We start from the raw sequence: 24,779 nt of genomic DNA on the forward strand, positions 1-24,779 counted from the left end.
TCTCGTTTTGGATGAACTATCCCTTTAAGAACAACTAAAATACAGACTTTCAGAGGTTTTAGGAGTACAAGACCACTATTTTAAAGCAATTAATTAACTTTAATATACTTTTTCAGCCATTTGATTTATTGAATTATATTTTTAAATCCATTCCTGCATAGTAAAATATTTTAGATCCTATATCCAGGAAAGAAAAAAACAAGCTATTAATTTAATTTTTACAAATATTAGCCTTGGTTTTACAGTAAGAGTGGAAAAAAACATGTTTGTGAGTGTGCTTTGACTAGCATTTGTATAACCACAGTTTTGCTACAAACACCATGGTTAAACCATGTTGATTTTGTGGTATTATTTTGTGGTTTTGCATTTGGTTTTACATTTGACACTGGTCATAATTTATGCACTGGATAACCAATTAATTCTGGATATTCATGCAGAGGTTTCAGTGCAGTCAGTCATAAACCATGCTCCTTATTAGCATATTTGTGGCAAAGTGCAAACTTGATAGGTGTTGAGAATAGTGTAAAATAGCCATGTGTGTACAGACTATCCTGTCGCAAAATACCTACACAATGGCAATAGTTTGATTTAAGGTGTTCACATGTCTGTACTGCACTTCAATAATACGACTAAAATCGGCATACTCCACATCTTAATTTGATTTCTGTTTAGTTTGACCTTAATTGGATAAATCAAAAAATTGCTGTTTACAAGGTATTCTTAATCTGAGTATTGTCTTAATCGCATTAAAATGGAATTATTGGTTTCCATGTAAACTTACTCATTGATACGCCAAACAAATCAGGTAACCTGTTTACGTAAAGGCTCTGGCATTTGCACATCCTCATAAATGGACTTTTTTGTGCTGTAAAGTTAAGACTGAAACCATAATTTTTTATCTTCAGTTGAACCCCGCTCCATCACAAATAAAATCTTTTTAACTTGTAAAATGACCATCTAGATAATATGTGCATTTTTATTGGGACTATCCAAAGCATGTGAGATGATTTGCTAGACCTGAGTGTTACAAAACCTGAACTTTGTAACAACAACGTTTGGCACTGAAGAGGTTTCATAACTCTAGCTAAAGAGCAGGGCTAACACCTCTGCTATATTAGAACTATGAAATATTCCATCATCCAAGGCATAAATTATTTAAAGTAACACTAACCCAGAGTTAAGCACTGTGTGAAAAACACCATTATGACAATGACTCAACAGTCCTAACCTTTATTTCTTGAGTCTAATCTGTTTTATAGCCACATGGCTTCATCTTCTGACGTTTTGCACCACTTTTGGCTGTCAAAACAACACAATCCTGACTGCCAAATAAAGCGTGACAAAAGTCCAAAATACAATCATAAGAATTGAGATGGAAGAATAGTTCTGATACTTATAGTTGTTTAGTATTTATATACTGCAATGGAATAAATGGAGATCAAAAATCAAACAAAAGGGTAGTTAATGTGGGGCGGGGCTCTTTGGATGAGGGATTCATAAAGATCAACAACAAAATCAGAAGTTCACCCTGATGAAGGAAAGTTTTGCAGAGTTGGTGCAGCCATGTTAATGAAGCCTTTTTCATTTTTGATTTTGTTGTTTAAATAGAGAGATCACTTGGAAATTCTCAGTTTCTTTAAATTTACAGTATAATTGAGTTTGAGTATAACAAAATTAGTTTGTTCTGCAATCTGCTAATGAAGATTCTTCTCAATTAAAAATAAAATGCTGTCATGTAAAATGCATAAAATGTAGATAATGTTATTTATGGTATTTGTATTTATGATTATGTAATTTATTTAGAAGATTTGTTCAAAATGAAAACAGCTTTTTTTTTTCCATTAAATGCCAAGAACACCACTGATATGGTCCAAAGTTATAGACAAGTCATACTTCAATACACTGACTCTTACGAGATTTATAATTTATTTAAATAGCTGCTAAAACTCTGTATATTTGGTGATCTGTGGTTCTTTATCTTTTTTTAAGAACAAATGACTGAATCATCAGTTTACACAGTTCACACAGTTTTACCCTGTAAGCATCATTTACAGTCACAAGTTCAAAAAGAAAACCCAGAAAAGCATACATGCTTATTACAATTGGTGCTGACAGATATTTATGTGCTATTTGAGTAAATGCTGGAATGATAATTGTGTGCATTGCTTTTACATTTGCATGAAAGCTTAATTTTTATAAAACTAAACAAAAAAATCTATATTTTGATATATATAGGCAATCTATATCTTAAAAATATGCTACTGATGCTACCATTACTTGCATTTTCCATCCGCCCCAATGTTTGAAACATCAAGTTACAGAAACTGTTCAGTTTAAACTGTATCCATCACAAACAAACAAGAAGGCTCAGAAAATGAGTCCAGGCGCTACAATTTCAGAAAAGTGCAAGATAAAAAACATTTTGCCATTCTTCTCCATTTATTTACTTTTTTCCAGAACTTTTCGAACCTCTTCAGGCTTGTACCCCCAAGGTCCGATGCCTCCCTGTTAGGAAGAATAAAAAGAGTGAAAATCCTTCCTCGCTGTGGACTTCCGGATGGATATATTTAGACTATACAACACACTGGAGCTTAAAAATGCAACAAAAGCAAAAGAGCAGACCCAGGCGACTATAAAACTCATGCTTTGCCTCATGTTGTTCAACTCGTTTCAAACCTTTCACCTCTATAAACACGTGAAATCTCTTACTGCAAAAGGACGGGCCATGTAAAAGCCTCTGGCCAAGGTCAAAATGTTCCAAATGTTTCACTCGCCGCTCTCAACTGCTCTCACGAGAGCTGTTATGAAACTGTGAAGGCATTTCCTGTACTGCATGCAGTTTTTCAGCATTGCGAAATACTTACCTGATAGATAACTTTGCCACTCTGAATGACATAGAGCCGCTCAGGCAGGGCTCCGTATTTGCTGGCAGTAATGTTGTTCATCTCATCCACCACCACAGGGCATGGAGGGTCTTCTTTGAGCAGGGTCCGAGCCGCAGCAAGCCTCTCCTCCAAGTTTTTGTGCACGCTGATATCCACATTGTTTTTAAAGGCCCATGCATCTATAACAATTATGCAAATGACTCTGCGTTATATAAACACATCCTATTGTTGCATCAAGGCTGCTGTAAACTTGCTACAGTATTGTGATTGTTATTACCAGTTGCATGAGCTTCAGCAAGGTAAACAATGAGGAAATCTGCGACATTGCTGAAGTCCTTGACAAGCTGTTTGAACTCGTCAAGTTTGTAGAGAAACGGGGGTCAGGTGCAGCTTCCGAAACTCAGAACCAGTGGACGATTACCTTTAAAAAAACAAATGAAGAATGGATCAGTACAGTAGCGTTCATATAATGATTTATTATAAATATAATAAGAATTATAATTTTAAAATAATATAATAATTTAAATAAAATCAAAACAAATTCACATATGATAACCAAACTTGCTACTAATAATAGTAATTATAAATTTATAACATTAAAATAAATGTAATTTAATGTAATAAGCAAATAATTAAATGCAAAAAAAGTCCTGTGACCTGAGAGCTTAATTAAAATAGTGCAATAATAATAAATAATAAAATATTGTTAAAATAAAATATTAATTGTGCAGTAAGTTTAGTTATTTTAATTAAGAAAATCAATATTCACTAAGCAAGTGGAACTAAATCGTAGAGTTGTGCAGTCAGTTTAGATTAAAACAACAATTATTATTTAATATCCATTTCTAACATATTGGAAATATTCTAATTATTCTAATACATATATAATTTACATAATTTATTTACTTCATATGCATCCTACCTAGAGACAAAAAGATGCCTATGAAGTAAATACGTTATGCAAATTATTATCATATTTATTAGATTAACATGATAATAATTTGCATGTTATTTACTGTACCTTTAAGAAAACGATGAACGCTCGTCTTCTGTCGGTCCAGGGTAATTAAAGCACTGTCCGGAGCGGCGTGTCCCTCAAACGCCTCGAGGCCCAGCGAGCACCAGTTGACGAAGAACAAGGTTTTAATGAACGCCAGAGAGAAGAAAGCCGGTCCCCAGTCTTCGTATCTGAATTTGGGGTTTTGGGTCATCGTGGACCTCTCCCCCATTTTCATATGGATTTTCCTCATGCGTCCAGGGGAAATAAATGACAGGAGCTTCAACATGGACATCTGCAGGATCGCAGCGCACACCATCAACACGGCTGATATATAAACAAAAAGTTTTCTCAGCGCAAATCCCACTGCGGACCCCATCGTGAGAGATTTGCGAGTGCACGCGTCGTGCTGTAAACACTTCACCAACTAAAACGATATCAAAGTTCGCCTGCTTTACCAAAGAGGCGTGCCATCCTCTAAAACACAACATTATATCACGGAGATCAGGAGAATCGAATCAAAGCCTTCGCTCATGATTATTTATTAGTTGCGTCAGAACGTCACTCTGCGTAATTACTATTCATGAGATAGAATTCCATAAGTTTTTGGCTCTATTAAATGTTCGATACTCATGGCGATACTACTGATTACATCTAAACATTTGCCTGCACATGTTTAAGGACCGGTTTTCGGTAAAAAATAAATAAAGCAGAAATACTGATATTGTGTAAGATTAAGTTTATAAAATAAGATTATATAAAAAGTTACACGCTCTGCTCACGCGCCGCTGACGCTTGCGGTGTGAAACAGGCGTTACAGTCCTGTAACCAGCCTGATATAAGGGGTGTTTTTTTCTCTCAAAATGTGTACCTTTTTGCAGTTATTCGCCTCATTTGTTATATATTTATAAGATTTAAATACTGCATTTTAGTCACATTTTAATAAGTATTTAAAGTTGGATTAGCTTGTCGGGTGGTCATCATAAAGACGCATTTTAATACCAAATTTTTGCCTAAAGATTTAGAATATAGAAAAATTACTAAATACTTATTTTTAAAATACAACCATATCTCATTAGAAAAAATAAGAGTCTGTTAAAGTTTTGAATTAAAAACTAGCTTATTGCCATTTATTAGACAAATAACAAACTGGCCAGCACATTCAACTTTTCTCAGTCAGTAACTTAATAACACTAGCCCAATTAGTTCTCAAATTATATTAATACGCGCTACTTTTGGTGCTTTTTATGGATATTTTGTTTCATGAATAAGTTTCAACATTTAGAATAAAAGTTACTTGTAAAATGTTTTTTTCTATTTAAAAACAATACAGTAGTGAAGAAGACTTCACTTGCATCCAATTGTATGTTTTCTTGCAAAAATGGATGTTGGATTGATAAAAAAATAATAGTTTGCACTGGCCAAAACTAATAAACTGAATCCCGTTGAAACTGAAATTATCATTATTATAATTTTTTATTACTCAAATGGCCAAATTCTGACTGGAGAGTTTTTTTTTTTTTTTTTTTTTGGGCCAGTTTGTTAATAGCTAATACATGACAGCAGGCCACAGCTTTTAATAAAAAATTGTAACAAATTCCTATTTTTTTTACCCCAAGTAAAATATATTGTAATGAATTTGTTTTTTAACTATACGTAGCCTATTTTTCATATTTCTCTGTTCTAAATCTTTAGAAAATGTTTAATACATCCAAAAGTGACCATCTGCCAAACTAATCTAGCAAAAAAATTAATTATTTATATGTGCTTAATGTCGCTAAAACGCAGTATTTAAACCTCCTAATTAAATGAAAAATTGAAAAATAAACGAATAACTGCAAAAAGTCCACTTTAAGTCCACAAAAAGAACCACTCTATTTACCCGGCTGGCTAGAGGCTTGTCATATCAGAAGCCCAGACTTGTCAGTTTTAGAATCTAAAAATGTCCATAAGATGTCACTGTTGGTATGTTTGAGAACAACTTTTTGTACATATTTCACAACTAGGCTCTCTGCAAGCATTTTTCTTTTACTTCATAAAATAGAAAGTATACATTACATTTATGCCACGTGTGGACTTCTAAGTAATTCCCTCATTGAATATTTATTAAAGTCTGCTTTTGGCGTTTTGTCCAAAACATGATGTCTTTGTTTTTGTTGGTAGGGATTATAATCTCATGTGTACTATATTATAAATGATTTTACTAAATTATAAAGCTTTGTTTTAGTGATATGCAAATTATTATTCCAAGTTCGAAACGGCTCGAGATCAGTTTCATCACTCATCGCATACAGATAATTTCAATTGGTCCCTCCCCCTTTCAACCCCGTATATTCATTGGAACGTCGAGCTGTCAATCAAAGCGCGGACGCATGTTTTGGTTTTCAGAATTGATGCTATAGAAAACTCATAAAATTGCAGCTGAAACGGGAGAGAGGATGCGGTCGGTAAGAACACATTTAACAGCCTGTTGGACGCAGAAGTTGAGAGTCATCATACAATCAAAATATCCTCTCTTTCTTGCGTTGGAGGGTTTAAATAGGTAGTTATATTTAAAAAAAAGTCTACCGCAAATTATGCTGCGATTTAATTATTCATTGTGTGTTACTGTACATTTGGAGATTTGTTTTGGTGTTGCTTCAGAGCACTGTTTTAAGAGTTTGTTCATGGCGTGATCATTCATTCCTCCACAGGTAAAAAAAAAACTATAAGGACTATTATAGTACGGGACATGCACACTTGGAAGTCAGATGTCCAGATGCAGAAATCTGCAGCTCTCTTTGGGATGGTCAGTCATCAGACAGATTTCACCGAGCTCACTTTCTCCATGTTCAGCAGTAAAGCAGACATCTGCCCGAAACGCGTTCCCGCTGACGGCTGTGGCTCTGTGAATCCCGCCTCGATACAGATGCGCTGCGGGTCCGAAGATCTCAAACTTCACGCGCATCACACCGCCAAGCTGCACTGCTTCACCATGTCACCTGGAGAGGGTATGTACCGGCGGTCTTTTCTCTTTACAGATGCATTTAACCGACTTTCACGGATAACCTATATTTATATGTGTATGCATGAGTATATTTTGGATTTATAGGCTTAATATGGGCTGTGGATAAAAAGCATCCTTGCCTAAGCATAATTAGGCTATTAAAATCTAAAACAGCAATACAAATAATTCGCATTAAAACAATTAAGATCATCAACATGTTTTTATACTTCATTTATAGGATTTTTTTGATAAATGTGCTCAAAAAAGCTATATAATCTTCAACATTAATTTCCCTTTTGTGGATTTAACAGAAGAGACACATGGCTAACAGTCAGCAAACATTTAAGTCCTCAAGCGTCATACAAATGCACAGCAAGTGTACGTGTGGCGTGCATACTCAACTTCAATCAGTAATGACAAACGAATAAATAAATAAAAAAAGGAAAATGCAAAAAGATGTATGATACAAGTGAACCATTTAGTGTGTAATAGAAGGAAGGTTCTGTATACTTTTATCAAAATGTTTTTAGTGGCTTCTGTAGCTTAATTAAACAGATGCCAAATGTCAATGTGCACGAGAAAAAAGGCCATTTATTTTTTGCATACTTTTAATGGTTTGAATATATTGTAAAGAGACATGCATGTAATAAAAAAACAATAAAAATACAAATTTATGTTAATAATTAATTAATTATGTAGGAATGTATTCCTTTAATCATTAGCAATAAAATCAACCACAGAAATTAAAGTTTGCCATAGTCAGTTTAGATAAACCCCTGACTTTGTCATGTGCACTTTTAAATTAGGAAAGTTTGTTCACTTTCCTTTACTTCAGTTTTTTTTTAACAGACACCGACACACATATAGTGTGTTTCGACACATTTTGACAACAATTCGTTATTGACAGAGTTTTTAAAAGTGCTTTTTTGTAATGGGAATAGAAATGTAACCTTTATGAATACTAAATAGGCCAACAAAAAAAAAGGCAGTTTCAGATTGTCAAAATAATTAGACTATTAAAAAGACATGCGAATTTCCTTCACATCTTACAATTTGTGAAGTGCATTAATAAATGATTACATCCTTTAATAATTTAACCACACAGTAAAATTATGTCATAATTCTGATGCACATATAGCTCCAAACTTGACCGTCTTGCAACTGTGGAACAAGAAAGCAGATGATGGGAATTTACAGCGTCAGTCACCGTTCACCTTCATATAGCATCTTTTTCCATACACACTGTAAAACCCAATAAGTTAAGGAAACTCAAACCATTTGAGGAAACCAAATGCAACAAACCATTTAAGTTCAAAAACTAATCCTAATGAGTACTGCGAACTTAATCCATTTGAGTAAAGGAAGCAATTTAAGCACAATAAAACCCAATAAATGAAAACAACGCAAACCAACTGAGTACAGTAAAACTCTAAGTTAAGGCAACTCAAACACTTTAAGGAAACCGATTGCTACAAACCATTTGCTACAACCCAGAATAAAAAAAATGAATCTATATGAGTACTGTGAACTTACTTCATTTAAGTTGAAGTAATGAGGTATTTAATTAACTCATTACATTCAACACTTGAGTCTTTTCAAATGAGTGTAATTAACTTTCAGCAAATTGAGTTAACCACACTCATTTCATTTGATGGAGTTGACTGTTGGGTTTTACAGTGCAGTAAAAGTGTATGGTGACTAAAGCTGCCATTCAGTCTATCATCTCCTGTGTTTCTCAAATATAGGTAAGCAAATCCAGTTATCCCAACACGAGGGTGAATATTTAATAGAATTGTAATTAATAGTTGGATTAAATAGTATCGTCCTATTGCACCGGCAGACCACTGTATAGCCTACAGAACGTACAGTAGCTACATTCATAGTCATAAACACATCTTAATAGTTGCAGCTTCACATGTTTTTTGTTGCAGAATGAACACTTTCTATTGCTTTAAGCTTCTCTGTATGTGTGAGCTTAAATATGCATAAAACTACTATTGCAAGTCAGTGGACATGCAGCGCTCAGAAACATGGCTCTCTTGTATTGGACTTTAGGGTGGTCACTTTGTTTAGACGATGCTACAGTGGCGTGGGCTTGCAGAGGCTGGCACAGTTCACCACATATACTCCAGCTTATGATTATACAAATTTGACTTGCATAAGTAATCATACCTTGTCGCCAAAAGGATTTGATTATGATGTTTGCCTGACAAATTCAAACCAAATGTTTTTCGAATGCGTCTCAGCATGTGTCTGAGCATTTATGGGACGTGGTTCCACAGCTCGCCCCCATCTAGATAGAATGTCTATCACATGTATTTGACAGAAGGGAACACACATTTTTTTAAGGCTCTTTGAGAGTGCTGTTAAATTGCTGGAAAGGAATAGGTTTAATAGTTTTTAGCATTTTTTGCTATTGTTGATATATTTCAGAGAGGATGTTACTGATCTTGTAGCTTTCTTATAAGTATTAGAGTAAATGATTGCATCAATTCGTAAAAATCTGTTGCTGGTGTAGAATGTATTTTGAAAAAAAAGACAGTAATTGATCAGGTGCTTGTTTTTATGTAATAGCTTGAAAAATGTTTTAATATTTTTTCCTGAAGAAGCATTTTCATTTTTGTCAGCTATTATACTTGCAGAGGAAAGCAGCGCTGCATGTTCTGAATTCAATTACAAGGGTTTGTTTTCTGTATGCCAGTAGTCTGATTATATACACTTTGTTGTCCATATCATCTTATGTGGACAACTAATAATAAAAAGTAATAATTTTTTTTAGTTCAAGTTAAACATCGACTTTATTCTTTATTTATTTTAAGTCTAAATACGTGTAAAAGAATGTTGCATAATCATTCAGTGTAACAATGATTAATGTTATTAAGTGAAACAACATGTTTATTCTAACCTGTAATTAAAAATATTAAAAACAAATGACAATATTAAGCAGTCATAATAAATGTTATTGTGTGTGTGTGTGTGCGTGTGCGTATATATATTAATTAAAGGCCATTTTAAGGACAATTTTACGGACAATTATTAGCCCCTTTAAGCTATTTTTTTTTCGATAGTCTACACAACCAACCATCGTGATACAATAACTTGCCTAATTACCCTAATCTGCCTAGCTAACCTAATTAACCTAGTAAAGTCTTTAAATGTAACTTTAAGCTGTAGAAATGTCTTGAAAAATATCTAGTCAAATATTATGAACTGTTATCATGACAAATCATGGCTGTATATCGGCACTGGTGGGAGGCGTGCTTAGTGTCACATGGCACTGCTACGAGTGTGATATTTTGTTTATATAACATGCAATCTTTGTCGCCATCTTGTGGATGGACAACGTCAACCATTTTTGCTCTGCTCAGTATGACAGGCTGATAGATGCTGAAGCGCTGTATCTCTGAAATTAAAATTAGGCACTATCCTTCTGACATTTTTTGTGAAAGTTGAGTTAATGACATTCTTAATGAATAACAACTTATTTACATTATGGTTTTTTTTTATAAGTTGTTTACATTTAAAACTTTTTATTAAAAAAAACAAATGTTACATAATGTATGCTATGGAATGCAAAAAATTTGAAGTTTAATATCTCACAATCATTCAGAACACAGATATTGTGTAGAATACACAAGAATTCTGTTATTATGGGAATATTTCTCGGTTATCAGTCAATCAGATTCGGGAACCAGATAGAACTGCTGTGTATTTATATATTTGTAATTTGCAGTAATGGCTATTGGATAAAAAAACGAGGTACATTCGTTTTTCATCTAAAGACATGACTCATGAGACTTACCAACTATTATAAAAAGTCTTATAACAAAAGCTGATGTCACATGACACATGCAGGGCTGGCGCATCCATAGAGGTGACCTAGGCGGAAATAGAGTATAGAGAGGGCGGCGTCCGACACCTTCTCCTCCACCTCCCCCGGTCATCAACTTTGTTAACCGGTCACTTTCGTTTTCACTTTTGGGTTGAGGGCAACGTGATAGTCCTTTGCCTAGTTCAGTTTGCTCCAGCCCTGGACACATAGCTAAGTTTCTACTTAAACCTGATGAATTACTGTACAGAATGTTGCTGTTTTCACTGTTTTAACTCATTTCTGCTTCCAAGACTTCATGTATCTATCATAATACACTATCATGTTTTACAATTCAACAAGATCATTTATGGCCACTAAAAGTGTTAGTTGGAAACTTCACACATGCACATCATTAGTCACACTTTATTTTGATGATCCGTTTGTTGAATTTAAGTTGCATTACATATTCATGCTAATTAATTCTTAATAGATTATAAGTAGACTGTTAGGTTGGGGTTGGGGTTAAGGTTAGTGTAAGTTGACATGTACTTGCAAAGTTTCTTATAGTCAGTTAAATGTCTGTTGAAGGAGCAGTATCAACGGATATTTAGCAGTCTACTAGTCTACTAATACACAAATGGACTATCAAAATAAAGTGTTACCAATCTTTATAGCACATCTAATCAAGTTCTTTTTGTTTCATATTCTTTTAGTTTTTAACCATGTCTATGAATGATATTATATTGAACATTCTGATATTACAACAAGTCAAGGTCATTTTTCATCATATGAGATTATCATTATCAGTTGCCGTGATTGCCTCTGGTTGTGTTTTTTGAGCACAAGGTACTACTTAAGACAAACTCCCACGTCGAAGTGTTGATTCAGCTCATGAAAAAATGAGTAATTGACTCCAAAGGGAATCATTGCTATAGTGTTTCAGGTTTCTATGGCAATGCATCTACTCCCACACACATACAAACTCAGCACCGCTTGGTCACTCTGTAAAATGTGTCATTTGTGCCCATAAGTTGAATTTCTCAAGATGTCTGAAGATGTGTTGTGTTGGAATTATAGGCTATTAAAGCTTATTAAAACCCCACAGATTGATTTGTCAGATTCAGTTTTCGTCTTTAGATGGAATGCTTTATATACAAAGAAAAGATTTAAATTGGTTTTCTGTAAACATGTGTTGTCCACTTTGTTTTCGTTGCTGTGGCTGACTGCACTTGAGTAAAAAAAATGTTGATGTCAGTGATTGCATCACCACTAAACTGCTGTGGATTTTTTTTGGACTGCACGATTACCTGCTTTCCCCAGAGCGTTTTCCGTTCTTTTCTCTTGTCTTTGGACTCTCTCTCTCACACCTACACACACTTGGTCTCGGTGGAGTTGTGCTCTCACTCCCACACATCCTCCTCGACTGCAGCCCACGTCTTTTGGGGGAACTCCTATGACATCAGAATGAGGCACGTATGAATTGATTGTGTGGGGAAACTGTAATGTTTGCAGCTTGTTCCATTGATTCAGAGCATTCTCATGATCAACGCGCAGTGCTATTTCATCCTGGTCAGTGACATCACCGAGCAAACCGTTTAAAAAGTGAGCGTTTCTCAGCGTCAGTCACCAAAGCTTTAAGAGCCAGCTTGCTGTAATTGAAGCCACTGAATCATTTCTCCCCAACAGGTCTCTGGAGGAGCTTTTAGAGTGTTGATGCAGTATCATTTAGATGGGAGTTATGAGCTTATTTTAGAGGAAAAAAAAGATGCGGTCGGTGAGGCATAATCTGCAGAAAAACATTTTATAATCTAATCAGGCAGCGTTTGATGAAAGACGCTCTTGTGGTTTCAGAAGATTACAGCATGTGACGCTCCATCGTTATGGTTTGGGATCGCTCCGTCATACTTTTTCAAATAATCTGTAAAACCTCAAGGTACTTAATCAGTCCTGAGGTAAAACATTTAGACATCGGCGACCTTTTATTGTTATTCGGAGTAAAACAACAGCTTTTTATGGCACCTGTGATGTCATAGCCTGTATCCAGTTTGGTTTAATGCGTGTGGGACGTGTAATACTAAGTCAAAGAAACATCCTTCATCCTTCTCCCTGCCAGCACAACCCTCAAACCAATAATTCTGTTAAAAAAATATGATCTGCTTTGAATAAGTGTCGAAATATCGCTGGAATACCAGAGGAAATGTGCTCTGGACCTGAGCTTAAACGGAGGAAAAACAGAATTGGCTCTGATGTGTCATCATAAAATGTATTTTTAGCTTGGACCATGTCTTGAGAATCACTCATAAAAATGCGCCCACACTCTCCAATCTTTCCCCCCTCTCTTGCTTTTTGATATAGGGTTGAATTCCTACCTCGTGTGAAATGGATCTGATTGTTTTGCCTGTACTCTCTCGGTCTCCCTGACTCCGCACTGAGATGAAGGGGCTACTCGCTGTCGGCCGGTGCCAGGGGGACGTGCCACAGCTAACCGCACATCTACATGGGCCGAATTACTCATGCATTTTCAGACGGCAGCAACTGCGTCTCCAGACTTCTCAGCGCGTGTGACTGCTTGCGGGTGGCTTTTTGATTTACATTTCAACAGTGGCACTTGCTGTTCTTGGCCTTGTGCTCGTTTGCTTCATCAAAGAAAAATCCGCTCTGCTTAAAGCGGACACGAGGGCCCCAGGTTTCCCTCACGATGGCCGTGACCCTTTGTATCCACTGTTGATTCAGTGTTAAAGGTGACGGATGGCCATCAACACCCTGCTGGTACAGCTGTATTTCAACTCCGCCCAGTTCACTTGCCTGTTTAGTAGAGCATAAATATGGATAGTACCAAAACTGGTGCCAAGTTCCCTGGTGGGTCTTTTATTAGAATAAGCATTATTCTTTTATATCGAGAAATACCACAAAGATTACAGCAGATTCTCAGTACAAACACAATCCAAGCCTTTAATTTATACAGAGGACGTAGTGAATGTAGACAGATTCATAAGATGCTTTCCTGCCAGCCCTAAGACCTTCGGTTTTACAAGTCTGGGCACGTCAGCCATCCAATCGAGCACTGGCTTCATTCGAGTGGCTGAAAACAAACGCGCAAACATTTATTCCTTCATTAGCGGAGAGCAGAAATCATTCCAGTAGGCATGGTTATATCCTCTGTGTTGTGCGTCGTGCCAGGAAGCTGCCATGGGGCAGTGCCCATTCAGTCTGCGATCTGATTGGCTGGAATGACCCTTGAGGACTATGAAATACATTATAAAGTCTAATAGTGCAGTTTATATACTTTATTGCTGGTTGTTAATAAAGCGCAGGGTTCTGGAAGAATTAGTTACTCTCTGTTCCACTGGTGATCCAGCAGCAAGCGAGTGTAATATTACATTACTCTCTGGGATTTCTGAAGGCTAATAAGCTGACATGAGCTCTGAATGTAGATTGTTTAGAATGAAAACACTTTGCTTTTACGAACAGATCTGGATTACGAGATGAAACCATTGGTCTTTATAGTCATTGAAGGCTGTAAATTGAATTCATAAGTGCAGTTTGTGAATTGCACATTACGATGGTTGAGAAGGCAATGCGTCATATTAGTTATGGTGGCTTGAGAAAGCAAACATACTGTTATACTACAGTACATAAACTTATTCTTCCTCCATCTTCTTCTTCTTCTGAGACTAATTTCTATATGCATCTCCTCCTAGACTGTTCATACTACAACTACCAAACTAACACCAGACCTCCAAACTGGTCTGACTCTGGTTGCTATATCTTTTCCATCTGATCCGAATTACGGTTTTCCGAAAATTGAGCCGGAAAATACGGAAAAGTCCCATTGCCGTTATTGGACCCAACTTTGTGACCTCAACTTTGCGTCAGACTGTCATACAGACTTAAGGTTGGACTTAGTTAACTCAGACTACCAATCTCCCAATTGCTGATCACTTTCAACTTACTAGCAACACCCTAGCAACCATTTGCTTTACCCTAGCAACTGTCCCATAGACTTCCATTGTAAAAAAACTGCCATTGACTTAACATTGGTCCTACTATAAACATACCAATTCATACTATCAATATACAGATCCATACTTAAAATAACGACATAACAAACCATACTAACATACATACTAATCATGCTAGATATATTTTAATTCATGCTAATGACATGCTAGTTTACACAAGAAACATGCTAGCGACATGCTAATTTCTGCTAAAAACATGCTAGCAACATGCCAATTTATACTAGAACCATGGTAATTTATGTTAGCAACTGCCTAGCAACCACTCAGAACACCTTAGCAACTGCCTAGCAAGACCTTGGCAAATACTCGGGACACCTTAGCAACTGCCTAACTACACCTTATTAACCACCTAGAACACCCTAGTAACCACCTAGTAACCACTCAGAACACCTTAGTAACGGCCTAGCAATGCCTTAGCAACTACCTAAAACACCCTAGCAACTGCCTAGCAATGCCTTAGTAACATCTTAGAACACCCTTGCAATGCCTTAGCAACTGCCTAGCACCCACTTAGAAGACCTTAGCAACTACCTAGCAACACCTTAGCAACCACCTAGCAACCACTCAGAACACCCTAGCAACCACCTAACAACACCTTAGCAGCAACCTAGAACACCTTAGCAACCACCTGGCAACCAATCAGAACACCTTAGGAACCGCCTAGCAGCACCTAAGCAACCACTCAGAACACCTTAGCAACCGCCTAGAAACACCTAAGAACCACCTAGAACACCATAGCAAGCTTTAGCAACCACTCAGAACACCATAGCAACCGCCTAGCAACACCTTAACAACTACCTGGAACACCTTAGCAACACCTTAGCAACCGCAGAGCAATCAGAACATCTTAGCAACTGCCTAGCAAGAAACACACCAATCCATACTAGAAACATGCTAACATATATGTTGTTATCTCTCTATGCCAGCTGTTTGAAACTTCCTAAAACTACTTCAGCTATTTTAACTTTGAAAGTACTTCAAACTTTCAGTCTAGACTTTCTCAAGCCACAATAAAGTTTATCTACGAACTTTACTTGTCTAGTAACACTCTGTTTTACCAGTGATCCAGCAGCACAGAGTGTACTATTACATTACTCTCTGGGATTTCTGAAGGCTAGTAAGCTGACATGAGCTCTGAATGTAGATTGTTTAGAATGAAAACACTTTGCTTTTAAAAACAGATCTAAAGACGAATGGTTTCATCTCGTAATCCAGAGTCACTGAAGGCTGTACATTGTATGTATTTATGCCTTTTGTGAATTACATGTTTGGATGGTTGAGAAGGCAATGCATGAAATGCGGAAAGCGTAAGATGAAAAGCGTTATTATTTTTTTATCCGTTTTTGTCTAGCGACGTTCTCCAGTCACAATAACTTGCAAAAATAACATTTCACCGCCATCTCAGATGACCATATGCCATGTAAACTTGACCTTTTGCAGTTCAAAGGCCAAAAAAAAGAACTGACAGGCATTAATAAATATTCTGGGGCAGACAGTTTGCTTTGAGCACATAAAATATCATTTATGTCCCCATTTTCTTCAACAAAGCCAATATTTTTGTGAATACCAGACATTGTAGAGTGGAACCAATAATGTTGTACTGTTGTTATTTTTGTCACGTCTAGCGGCAGTCTGGTTAGATTCTTCTGACCTTAAGGGGCTGAATGTTTTTTTTTTTTTCTAGGCATTTGAGAACAGTCTACAGTCACGAATTGGTAAGCTTTAAGCACTGCTTCCTGTTTCCGTCGTGCTGCTGTTGGAATACTCCGACGGAGACATGCTCAGAGCGAGGTTAAAAGAACACCGAACATTATTAAACTTTTCTCTGTCAGACAACTCTGTCGTCTCATCTCCACACAGCGCTCTGGGGTGTTTACTTGGACTTAAAGCATAAATTGAAATCAGCAGTTTGGCAGGTTAATATTTGTAGAAAAAGATGCCGGTATACGATAAGCGGACACAATTTCCCACGGTACAGACGGTCCGTCCTGATCTTTTACTTCGTTTTTATGTTATGGGAATTTTTTTATGTGAAATGCGAGAACTTTTGACCAATAACTGCTCTGTAGCTTGTAAAATAAATAAATGAAGAATTAGACTAGACTGTAACTGCAGGGCATAAACATCCATTTTAAAAACCCTAGCAATAGTTTTTTTTTATTTTAATAATGGCCATAAATTGAGTAAAATATGTTTGGGAGGCAGCCTTTTAAGATAAACTTGATTATCAAACAGTCTATTGTAGTTCTTACACTGATCACAGTAAGAAAAAAATAAATACTTGAAAGAAATGAATAATGTTCGGTTCTCTTAACTTCATGGGTACAGCAGTTCAATGGTCCCACCAGTTTCAGTGAATCAAAAACGTATAGCTTTAACAATGTAGTTCAGGGCGACACGGTGGTTCAGTAGTTAGCACTGTTGCCTCACAGCAAGAAGATCGCTGGTTCGAGTCCCGGTTGGCATTTCCCTGTGGAGTTGGCATGTTCTCCCAGTGTTCGGATGGGTTTCCTCTGGGTGCTCTAGTTTTCCCCCATAGTCCAAAGACATGTGGTAAATTGAATGAACCAAATTGGCCGTAGTGAATGTGAGAGTGTATGGATGTTTAATAACAGTACTAGGAAGGGCATATGCTGTGTAAAACACATGCTGGAAAAGTTGGCGGTTCATTCCTCTGTGGCGAACCCTAATGAGTTAATTATTTAATAAAATTAGTTAATTAATAAAAATTGGGCGAAGCAGTAGAGCAGTAGGTAGTGCTGTCGCCTCACAGCAAGAAAGTCGCTGGGTCACTGGTTCGAACCTCAACTCAGTTGGCATTTCTGTGAGGAGTTTGCATGTTCTCCCTGCACGTGGGTTTCCTCTGGGTGCTCCGGGTGCTCCGATGAATTGGGTAGGCTAAATTGTCCGTAGTGTATGATTGTATGAGAGTGACAGGCCCAGACGACAGGCCGGCCGGAATGTGTAAAAAAGTTATCATATGGACAAGTCTAAATGGAGGACTTGTTCCAAAGAGCCGACCCTGCAACCATACTGGACTAAGGCCAAAGAAGAAGAAGAATTAATTAATACAAATTATTTTCATTTGACAGATTTTAGACAAGCTGCACAAAAATACAAGTATCCCATACATTTTGAAATAAAAAATGTAAGGATAAAAACACAATAAAGTCCTGGGCTTGTTTCCATTGTGGTCCTCACTGTTAAATAAAACAATGTATGGCTTCAAAATACAGTTGATGCATTAAACAAACAGTGCCTTCACATTTTAAAACAGGAACAAAATTATTCACAAATGCATTTATTCCTTTGATTATTCATTTTCTTTTTCGGCTTAGTCCCTCCATTAATCAGTGGTCGCCACAGTGGAATGAACCGCCAACTTATCCAGCATATGTTTTACACAGCGGATGCCCTTCCAGCTGTAACCCTATTCACAATACAATAGCATATAAAATAAAACATCATCATCCACCATGCAAACTAATTATCCTCATCAAACCACCATCTTTTGATCGCTTTTTTAAACCTCAAGTCTTTTATTTCCCTGATCGATTTTGGTAGTTTGTTCCACATGATTGCACTTGTATATAAAAACATATTTTCCCCTACTAGACTTCTACATTTAAATCAACAAATATTAAAATCCCAACCTCTAAGTACAGTATGAATCCTGTTGCCTCACCGTTTGGAAAATAGTTCACCAAATAACTACCGCTTTATTAAACATTTTAAATATCATTCCCAGTTAAAAAAAACATGCTCTTTTAGTAACCGTTAATATACCTAATTCTTTCAAAAACTCTGTGCAAATGTGTTCTGAATAAAGGGACTAAGATGAAGGAAAATGAATGAATGAAGTTTTATAAGGTATATAGAACTTTTAATATTTTTTCAAATATTGTGATTAGTTTTCTCCATTATTTTCTGTTGGTTCATAAAAGGTTGTATTTGCAAATATTTGGTTGATCATAATTAGATGGAGACACAGTTACACCAGGTTTAAATCCATTTCTTTTGTCAACTTTTAACCACTTACATGCGTTTTTTTGACAACACAAAATAGTATGTAGAGCAGCAGCTTTCAATTCTGCTTTAGTAGCTAGAAGACCTTGTAGTTTGGTGTGGGTTTTTGTATAAAGTGGTAAGAGAACAGTTACAGTGCTCAGCATATGAGTACACCCCATTTTGAAAACAAATATATTTATCAATTTCTTAGTGAATATAGGCAATAAACAGATTTATTAAACAGATATATTTATTTAAATGCTATGTAAAAAATTTTAAAATTAAATTACAAACTACAACATTTCAACAAAGTTGCATATATTTTTTGTTTCTCTTGATTTTGTGTTCTTTTTTGACATTTTTATTTAATATTTTACCCTAATATATGAATTTGGGCTACAAAATTTTGAACCATTATAGTAAGTTATTTTGTTTAGTTAGCTCCAGATTTGGCTTCAGTACTGACTAATGTATTTGCACAAATCTAATATTGTAAAAGCATCCAATAAAAAATATTAATTTAAATGAGAGATTTGTGGGGGTGCATATATGCTGAGCTCTGTATGTTTTTTTTTTTTTTTTTTTTGCCTCAATATCGAACTTACAATTGAAGATAGCAAAGTTTAAATACTGTCTGGCTAGTGCTCTTCCATTACACATCCTGTAAAGTTTAACAATTAGTTTAGGTTGGTGGAGTTTAGCCTTTACTGTAAATAGACTACTCAAACACAGTATGCTTGACGGGCCTTACAGTTGAGGCATAAAGACAACCAAAACCCCTAATAAAGCACTTGAGATATGTCTGCAATAGCTCATGAGAAAGCAGCGCATGAGAGGAGAGAGAAACTAATGCGTCCCGGCCCTTTAACAGGATGAGAGGAATTTGAGGAATGAATGTTGACTTCAGCTTTTTACAATTTGCACTGAGTTTGCTGACTTATCACCTACCGCAAATATTTCCCCCACTATTTCACCCTTTAAGCTTTTACCGCAATCTCACAGATGAGTTTTCCAGGGTTTAGTCCGTGCCAAACTTTCCACTGGAGTCACCCCTTTATGCACACATGTGTGTGTGTGTGCGAGAACATACTCATCATGCTGTAGCAAATGTGGCATAAACGCTAAGATACTTCTCTAGTGTTGACACAGCATTAATTCCACTGTCAAACGTTCCATTAACATGAGAAATAAGACATCCCATTATGGCAGAATACTCATTTTTTCTTTCAACCAGGCATGTGCTTCTAAAAAGGCATGAGAAAACCATTTCTTGGGTGCAAATCAGTTTTGAATGTACCATCCCATTAGACACCATAAAGACAATATAGTATGGAATACAGTAAGGTATATTCTGAATGATTTATCTCTGTAAAACATTACTTTTTTTATTGTGATGTTAGTTACCAATCAGATTAACTCCCTTCTGGAGAACACTGTGAGATCCACCATTTGCAAATGACAAATCCAATGATCCAAACTATTCCCGATGGGCAACAGTCAAATATGTACTGCAGCTAAATGTTCTTGTCAATTCTCTTATCAGTGTTTACTGTAATCCTGTTTTTTACACAGACTCTTCAGTATTTGCGGGAATAACAACTGTATTTATATACAGAAGTAACTTTCCTAAATTGTTGGTTGTAGCAACTGCATTTTCAAAAATTCAATGCAGTTTGTGCAGAACTAAACTGAACACCTGGCAGTCAGTGATTTATTTAAATGTAAATGAGTGATGTTGCTCTCTTCTGCAAGAAATCACAAGGAGGGAGTAGCATCTTATTAGTGCTTCCAGGGGCCTGTTTCAGTAAGGAGGTTCAAACAACTCAGAGTTTAAACTTGAACTCTGAGTTGATTTACCGAGAGATTAAAAACTCAGAGTTTTCGGTTTCAGAACAGCTGATCTGAGTTGGGTCAATCAACTTCGAGTAGACCAACTCAGAGTGAAGCGCGCACACCGTGACTTTAAAAAGGCATTATCAATGGAGCGCAGACATTACGAGTGACTATGGCAACATCTTATAAAAGAGATCAGCATTTCTTTCTCCAGCTGAACTTGATGTTCTCATGCAAAGTTATAGCAAATATGAACGTATATATTTAAAATGAAGCAACCATCAGTGAAACAGAAACAGCGTGGGAAAACAGCTGCTCAAGTTAATGCCTAATTTTTAATTTTAAGTATTTAAACATTTTAAGTATAATAAAATAAGTAATGTAATGTGTGACGTTTATACATTTATCTAAACTTTTATACACTTTTATCAGTTTTAATAGATTTAACGGTGCACTTGTTCTGTGTCTGCCTTTTTATTGATCAAGTGATAGAGGTTGATATGACATTAAGAAGGTAAGCAGTAATAAAATAATTTTTAGACAGAATAATAATCCCATTAATCTAGTAACAGTGCATGTCGAAGGTTAAGCTAATTATTTATGGAAAAAAAGGACAAGCCTCGTGCGTGACTTTGTTCTGTGTGTGACAAAAATGTAGGCAATAGCTGTGTTTCCATCAAAATATAGGCTATTACATAAATTTGTGCAAAACTGGAATAACGCCTAAAAATAAAGCAGCGTTTTTATCCAAACAGTCGAAGAGAACACAATCGCCACTTCCTGATTAACTTGCGCCAAATATCAACAGTAAAAACAGAATTACTGCGGTAGAAGAAGCTGCATCAATGATTTTTTATTTAATTAATGTACCTGAGCCTCAGAAGACAATTGACACACAATGAACACGTGGGGGCGTTTGAAGCCAGACGCGGAGATCTTGACACACTCCAGACGCTCGGAGGTAATTAATAATATACACTAATACTGAAACAGTAAATGCATTTTAGATTGACTAAAACACCATTTAAGATGTTCTGCAGTGTGCTCAGTCTGCTGGTTTGTTTTTTCACACACATTTTTATCATCTCTAACAAACCATTTTTTAATGTACATTGTAATTTAAGTGCACTTCGTAGTTTATGTGCATCTTATCAAATAAAAGTTTAACCCACTCAGTTATGCACTTGTTATATTATGCGTATTTTCAAAAGTTATGTGCATCATGACGTTTCCATCAATCGGTTTTATGCACATCTCCAAAATGAGCTCTAAAATAGGTGTGTGGAAACGTAAGACTAATGCGAGAAATACCGCTTCATCTTTAAAAAGGGAAGGAGACCGACAGAAACTCTGAGTTTAGAGAATAAAACCTGCTCCGGACCAGGTTAGATTCACAGAGTAAGTTACCACAGTAACTGACTCTGAGTTAAAGTTAACTCTCTTTTAGAAACAGGCTTGACTTACCCTGCCTTCTCCAGTTTAACAAACCTGCCATTTTGAAACGGAAAACCCAGAGTTTCTCTCATTTCAGGGTTAAAATACTCTGAGTTTTCAGTTAACCTGCTTTCTGAAACAGGCCCCAGATCTTTCTAAAAAAAAAACAAATAAGAACAAAAAAACACCATGTTAAACTTAAAACCAAACTCTTTATTTTGAAAATACGCCACAGACTAAACTATTGTGACCTTCACGTGCCTATTTTATTAAGTTTATAAACTGGATTGTTTAAGGCCAAATATTCTTAATAAGTAGTGACGTGTGAATTATTGGCCCCTATAGGCATTTAATAATTATTAATAATTTTTTTTAATGCTATAGTTATTGATTCAATAAGTATTATGACTGTATTATTTCTACCGATTCAATCACTTTAAGACGTAATGTAAGTTTTATATTAAATTATCCACAAACCACTACAATAGTGTTATACACTCACCGGCCACTTTATTAGGTACACTCTACTAGTACCGGGTTGGATCCCCTTTTGCCTTTAGAACTGTCTTAATCCTTCGTGGCATAGATTTAACAAGGTACTGGAAATATTCCTCAGAGATTTTGGTCCATGGTCCTCTTCTAATCATTTCTAATCAGCCAATCACACAGTGGCAACTAAATGCGTTTAGGCAAGTAGACATGGTCAAGATGATCTGCTGCAGTTCAAACAGAGCGTCAGAATGGAGACGAAAGGTGATTTAAGTGAAGGTGGCATGGTTGTTGGTGCCAGACGGGCTGGTCTGAGTATTTCAGAAACTGCTGATCTACTGGGATTTTCATGCACAACCATCTCTAGGGTTTAGAGAGAATGGTCTAAAACAGAGAAAATATCCAGTGATTGGCAGTACTGTGGGTGCAAATTTTTTGTTGATTACAGAGGTCAGAGGAGAATGACCAGACTGGTTCGAGATGATAGAAAGGCAACAGTAACTCAAATAACCACTCGTTACAACTGAGGTATGCAGAAGAGCATCTCTGAATGCACAACATGTCAGACCTTAAGGTGGGTGGGTTACAGCAGCAGAAGACCAGGGTGACCTCCTGTCAGCTAAGAACAAGAAACTGAGGCTACAATTAGGACAGGCTCACTAAAATTGGACAGTAGAAGTTTGGAATATTGTTGCCTGGTCTAATGAGGCTCGATTTTTTTTTTTTTTTTTTTTTTTTTTTTTTTTGCTGCGACATTCAGATGGTAGGGTCAGAATTTGGCTTCACAACATGAAAGCAAGGATCCATCCTGCCTTGTATCAACAGTTCATGCTGATGGTTATGGTGTTATAGTGTGGGGGATATTTTTTGGCACACTTTGGGCCCATTAGTACCAGTTGAGCATCATGCCAATGCCACAGCCTACCTGCGTATTGTTGCTGACCATATCCATCCCTTTATGTCCACAGTGTCTCCATCTTCTGATGGCTACTTCCAGCAGGATAATGCGCCATACTATGAAACACAAATCATGTCAGACTGGTTTCTTGAACATGAAAATTAGTTCACTTAACTTAAATGGCCTCCACAGTCACCAGATCTCAATCCAAGAGAGCACCTTAGGGATGCACGGGAGATTCACTTCATGGATGTGCAGCTGACAAATCTGCAGCATCTGCATGATGCTATCATTTCAATATGGACCAAAATCTCTGAGGAATATTTCCAGTACCTTATTGAATCTATGACTTGAAGCATTAAGGCAGTTCTGAAGGCAAAAGTGGGTCACACCCGCTACTAGTAAGGTGTACCGTAAGGTGTAAGTGGCTGGTGAGTGTATATTTTGCTGACTTAAGTACATCCATCATCCCAATGTCTGAAATAATGTTCAAATCCAGAGAAATAAGCAATTTCTAATTCTGAAATTAGTGACACGTAACGTGTACTGTGTTGCCATGTTAAAGTTTGCTTTTATAGAAAACAGGGAAACATAAAATTTGCTTTAATATGTTGTGCGATATTATTAAACTTAACAGAGCAACATTAAAACAGAAGTGTTTAGTATGATAAAACCACAAACCACTTCTCAACATGATCATGACTTGAAGAACTGGAAGCCACTGTGACATAATTACATATTGTGCCTTTAAGATGCATGCTGCTACCCATTGGTTTTTTGATAAAATGCTGCTTTCTATATTATATGAACTGTTGCACCTACAAACATGGACTTTATTTTATGCTAAAGGAAGCTTTTCCACCATAAAAAGTGTGCAATTTGTAAGGGATTTTAGAAAATGTTTTTTTTTTTTATAATGAGGCTCAGATTAATTCACATTAAAATTTGCATTCATCAGTGCCAGCCAAAATTTCCATATCCTTGCCAGAGCAAAGTTCTGCTATACATTACTCTTGTTTAACTCACAATAATAAAGAAAAAACTATCACAACTTCCATTTCACGCAAGTGTAAAGACATCTGAGCGACACCAGTTCTGACTGAAGAAAAAGGAAGTGGGCTTTGTGAACTCCAGGTCACATTTGTAAGTGACGGAGCGCAGAATGCATGTTGATCGCGTCTGTCACACGTAACCGCCATTTCTCATGCGCGTGTGTTTCTTATTGAAGGAACACATGTGAGGGAGGTTATACATCGCTGGATCTTATGGAAACGCAGTGTGTGCGTGCTCTATCTCCGTGGAGAAAGTGGAAACGAAAACAATTTCAGTCTAATCAGAACCAGGTCACTCTGTTGTCCGGGCCGTGCTTGACATTTACAGCCTTTCCTTGGCTCCACGCTCTCACTTTACAGCAGG

At 36.5% G+C, this 24,779-nt stretch overlaps 2 protein-coding genes across 11 annotated transcripts in view; one reads left to right on the forward strand and one right to left on the reverse strand.

Annotated features, from left to right (window-relative positions):
- The window catches only part of glis1b (GLIS family zinc finger 1b), a 155,001-nt gene that overhangs the window by 1,504 nt on the left and 128,718 nt on the right, over window positions 1-24,779 (forward strand). For 5 of the 9 annotated variants that reach the window (XM_017357433.4, XM_073910188.1, XM_073910189.1 and 2 more), the window contains exons 1-2: window positions 6,242-6,424; window positions 6,576-6,872. In XM_017357433.4, coding sequence (XP_017212922.2) covers window positions 6,614-6,872 — 259 coding nt within the window. In that variant the 5' untranslated portion in view covers window positions 6,242-6,424; window positions 6,576-6,613. Of the gene's footprint in view, window positions 1-6,241; window positions 6,425-6,575; window positions 6,873-24,779 lie in introns of those variants that run through there. The other 4 variants (XM_073910187.1, XM_073910191.1, XM_073910185.1 and 1 more) reach the window with 2 other exon arrangements.
- On the reverse strand, window positions 1,899-4,397 carry dio1 (iodothyronine deiodinase 1). 2 transcript variants are annotated; one of them, NM_001324404.1, is given in 5 exon segments: window positions 1,899-2,410; window positions 2,413-2,501; window positions 2,865-3,064; window positions 3,163-3,306; window positions 3,907-4,397. In NM_001324404.1, coding segments are annotated over 5 exon segments (792 nt in total). In that variant the 5' UTR covers window positions 4,262-4,397; the 3' UTR covers window positions 1,899-2,406.

Source organism: Danio rerio, chromosome 8, assembly GCF_049306965.1.
Source record: "Danio rerio strain Tuebingen ecotype United States chromosome 8, GRCz12tu, whole genome shotgun sequence".
NCBI classification, from domain to species: domain Eukaryota; kingdom Metazoa; phylum Chordata; class Actinopteri; order Cypriniformes; family Danionidae; genus Danio; species Danio rerio.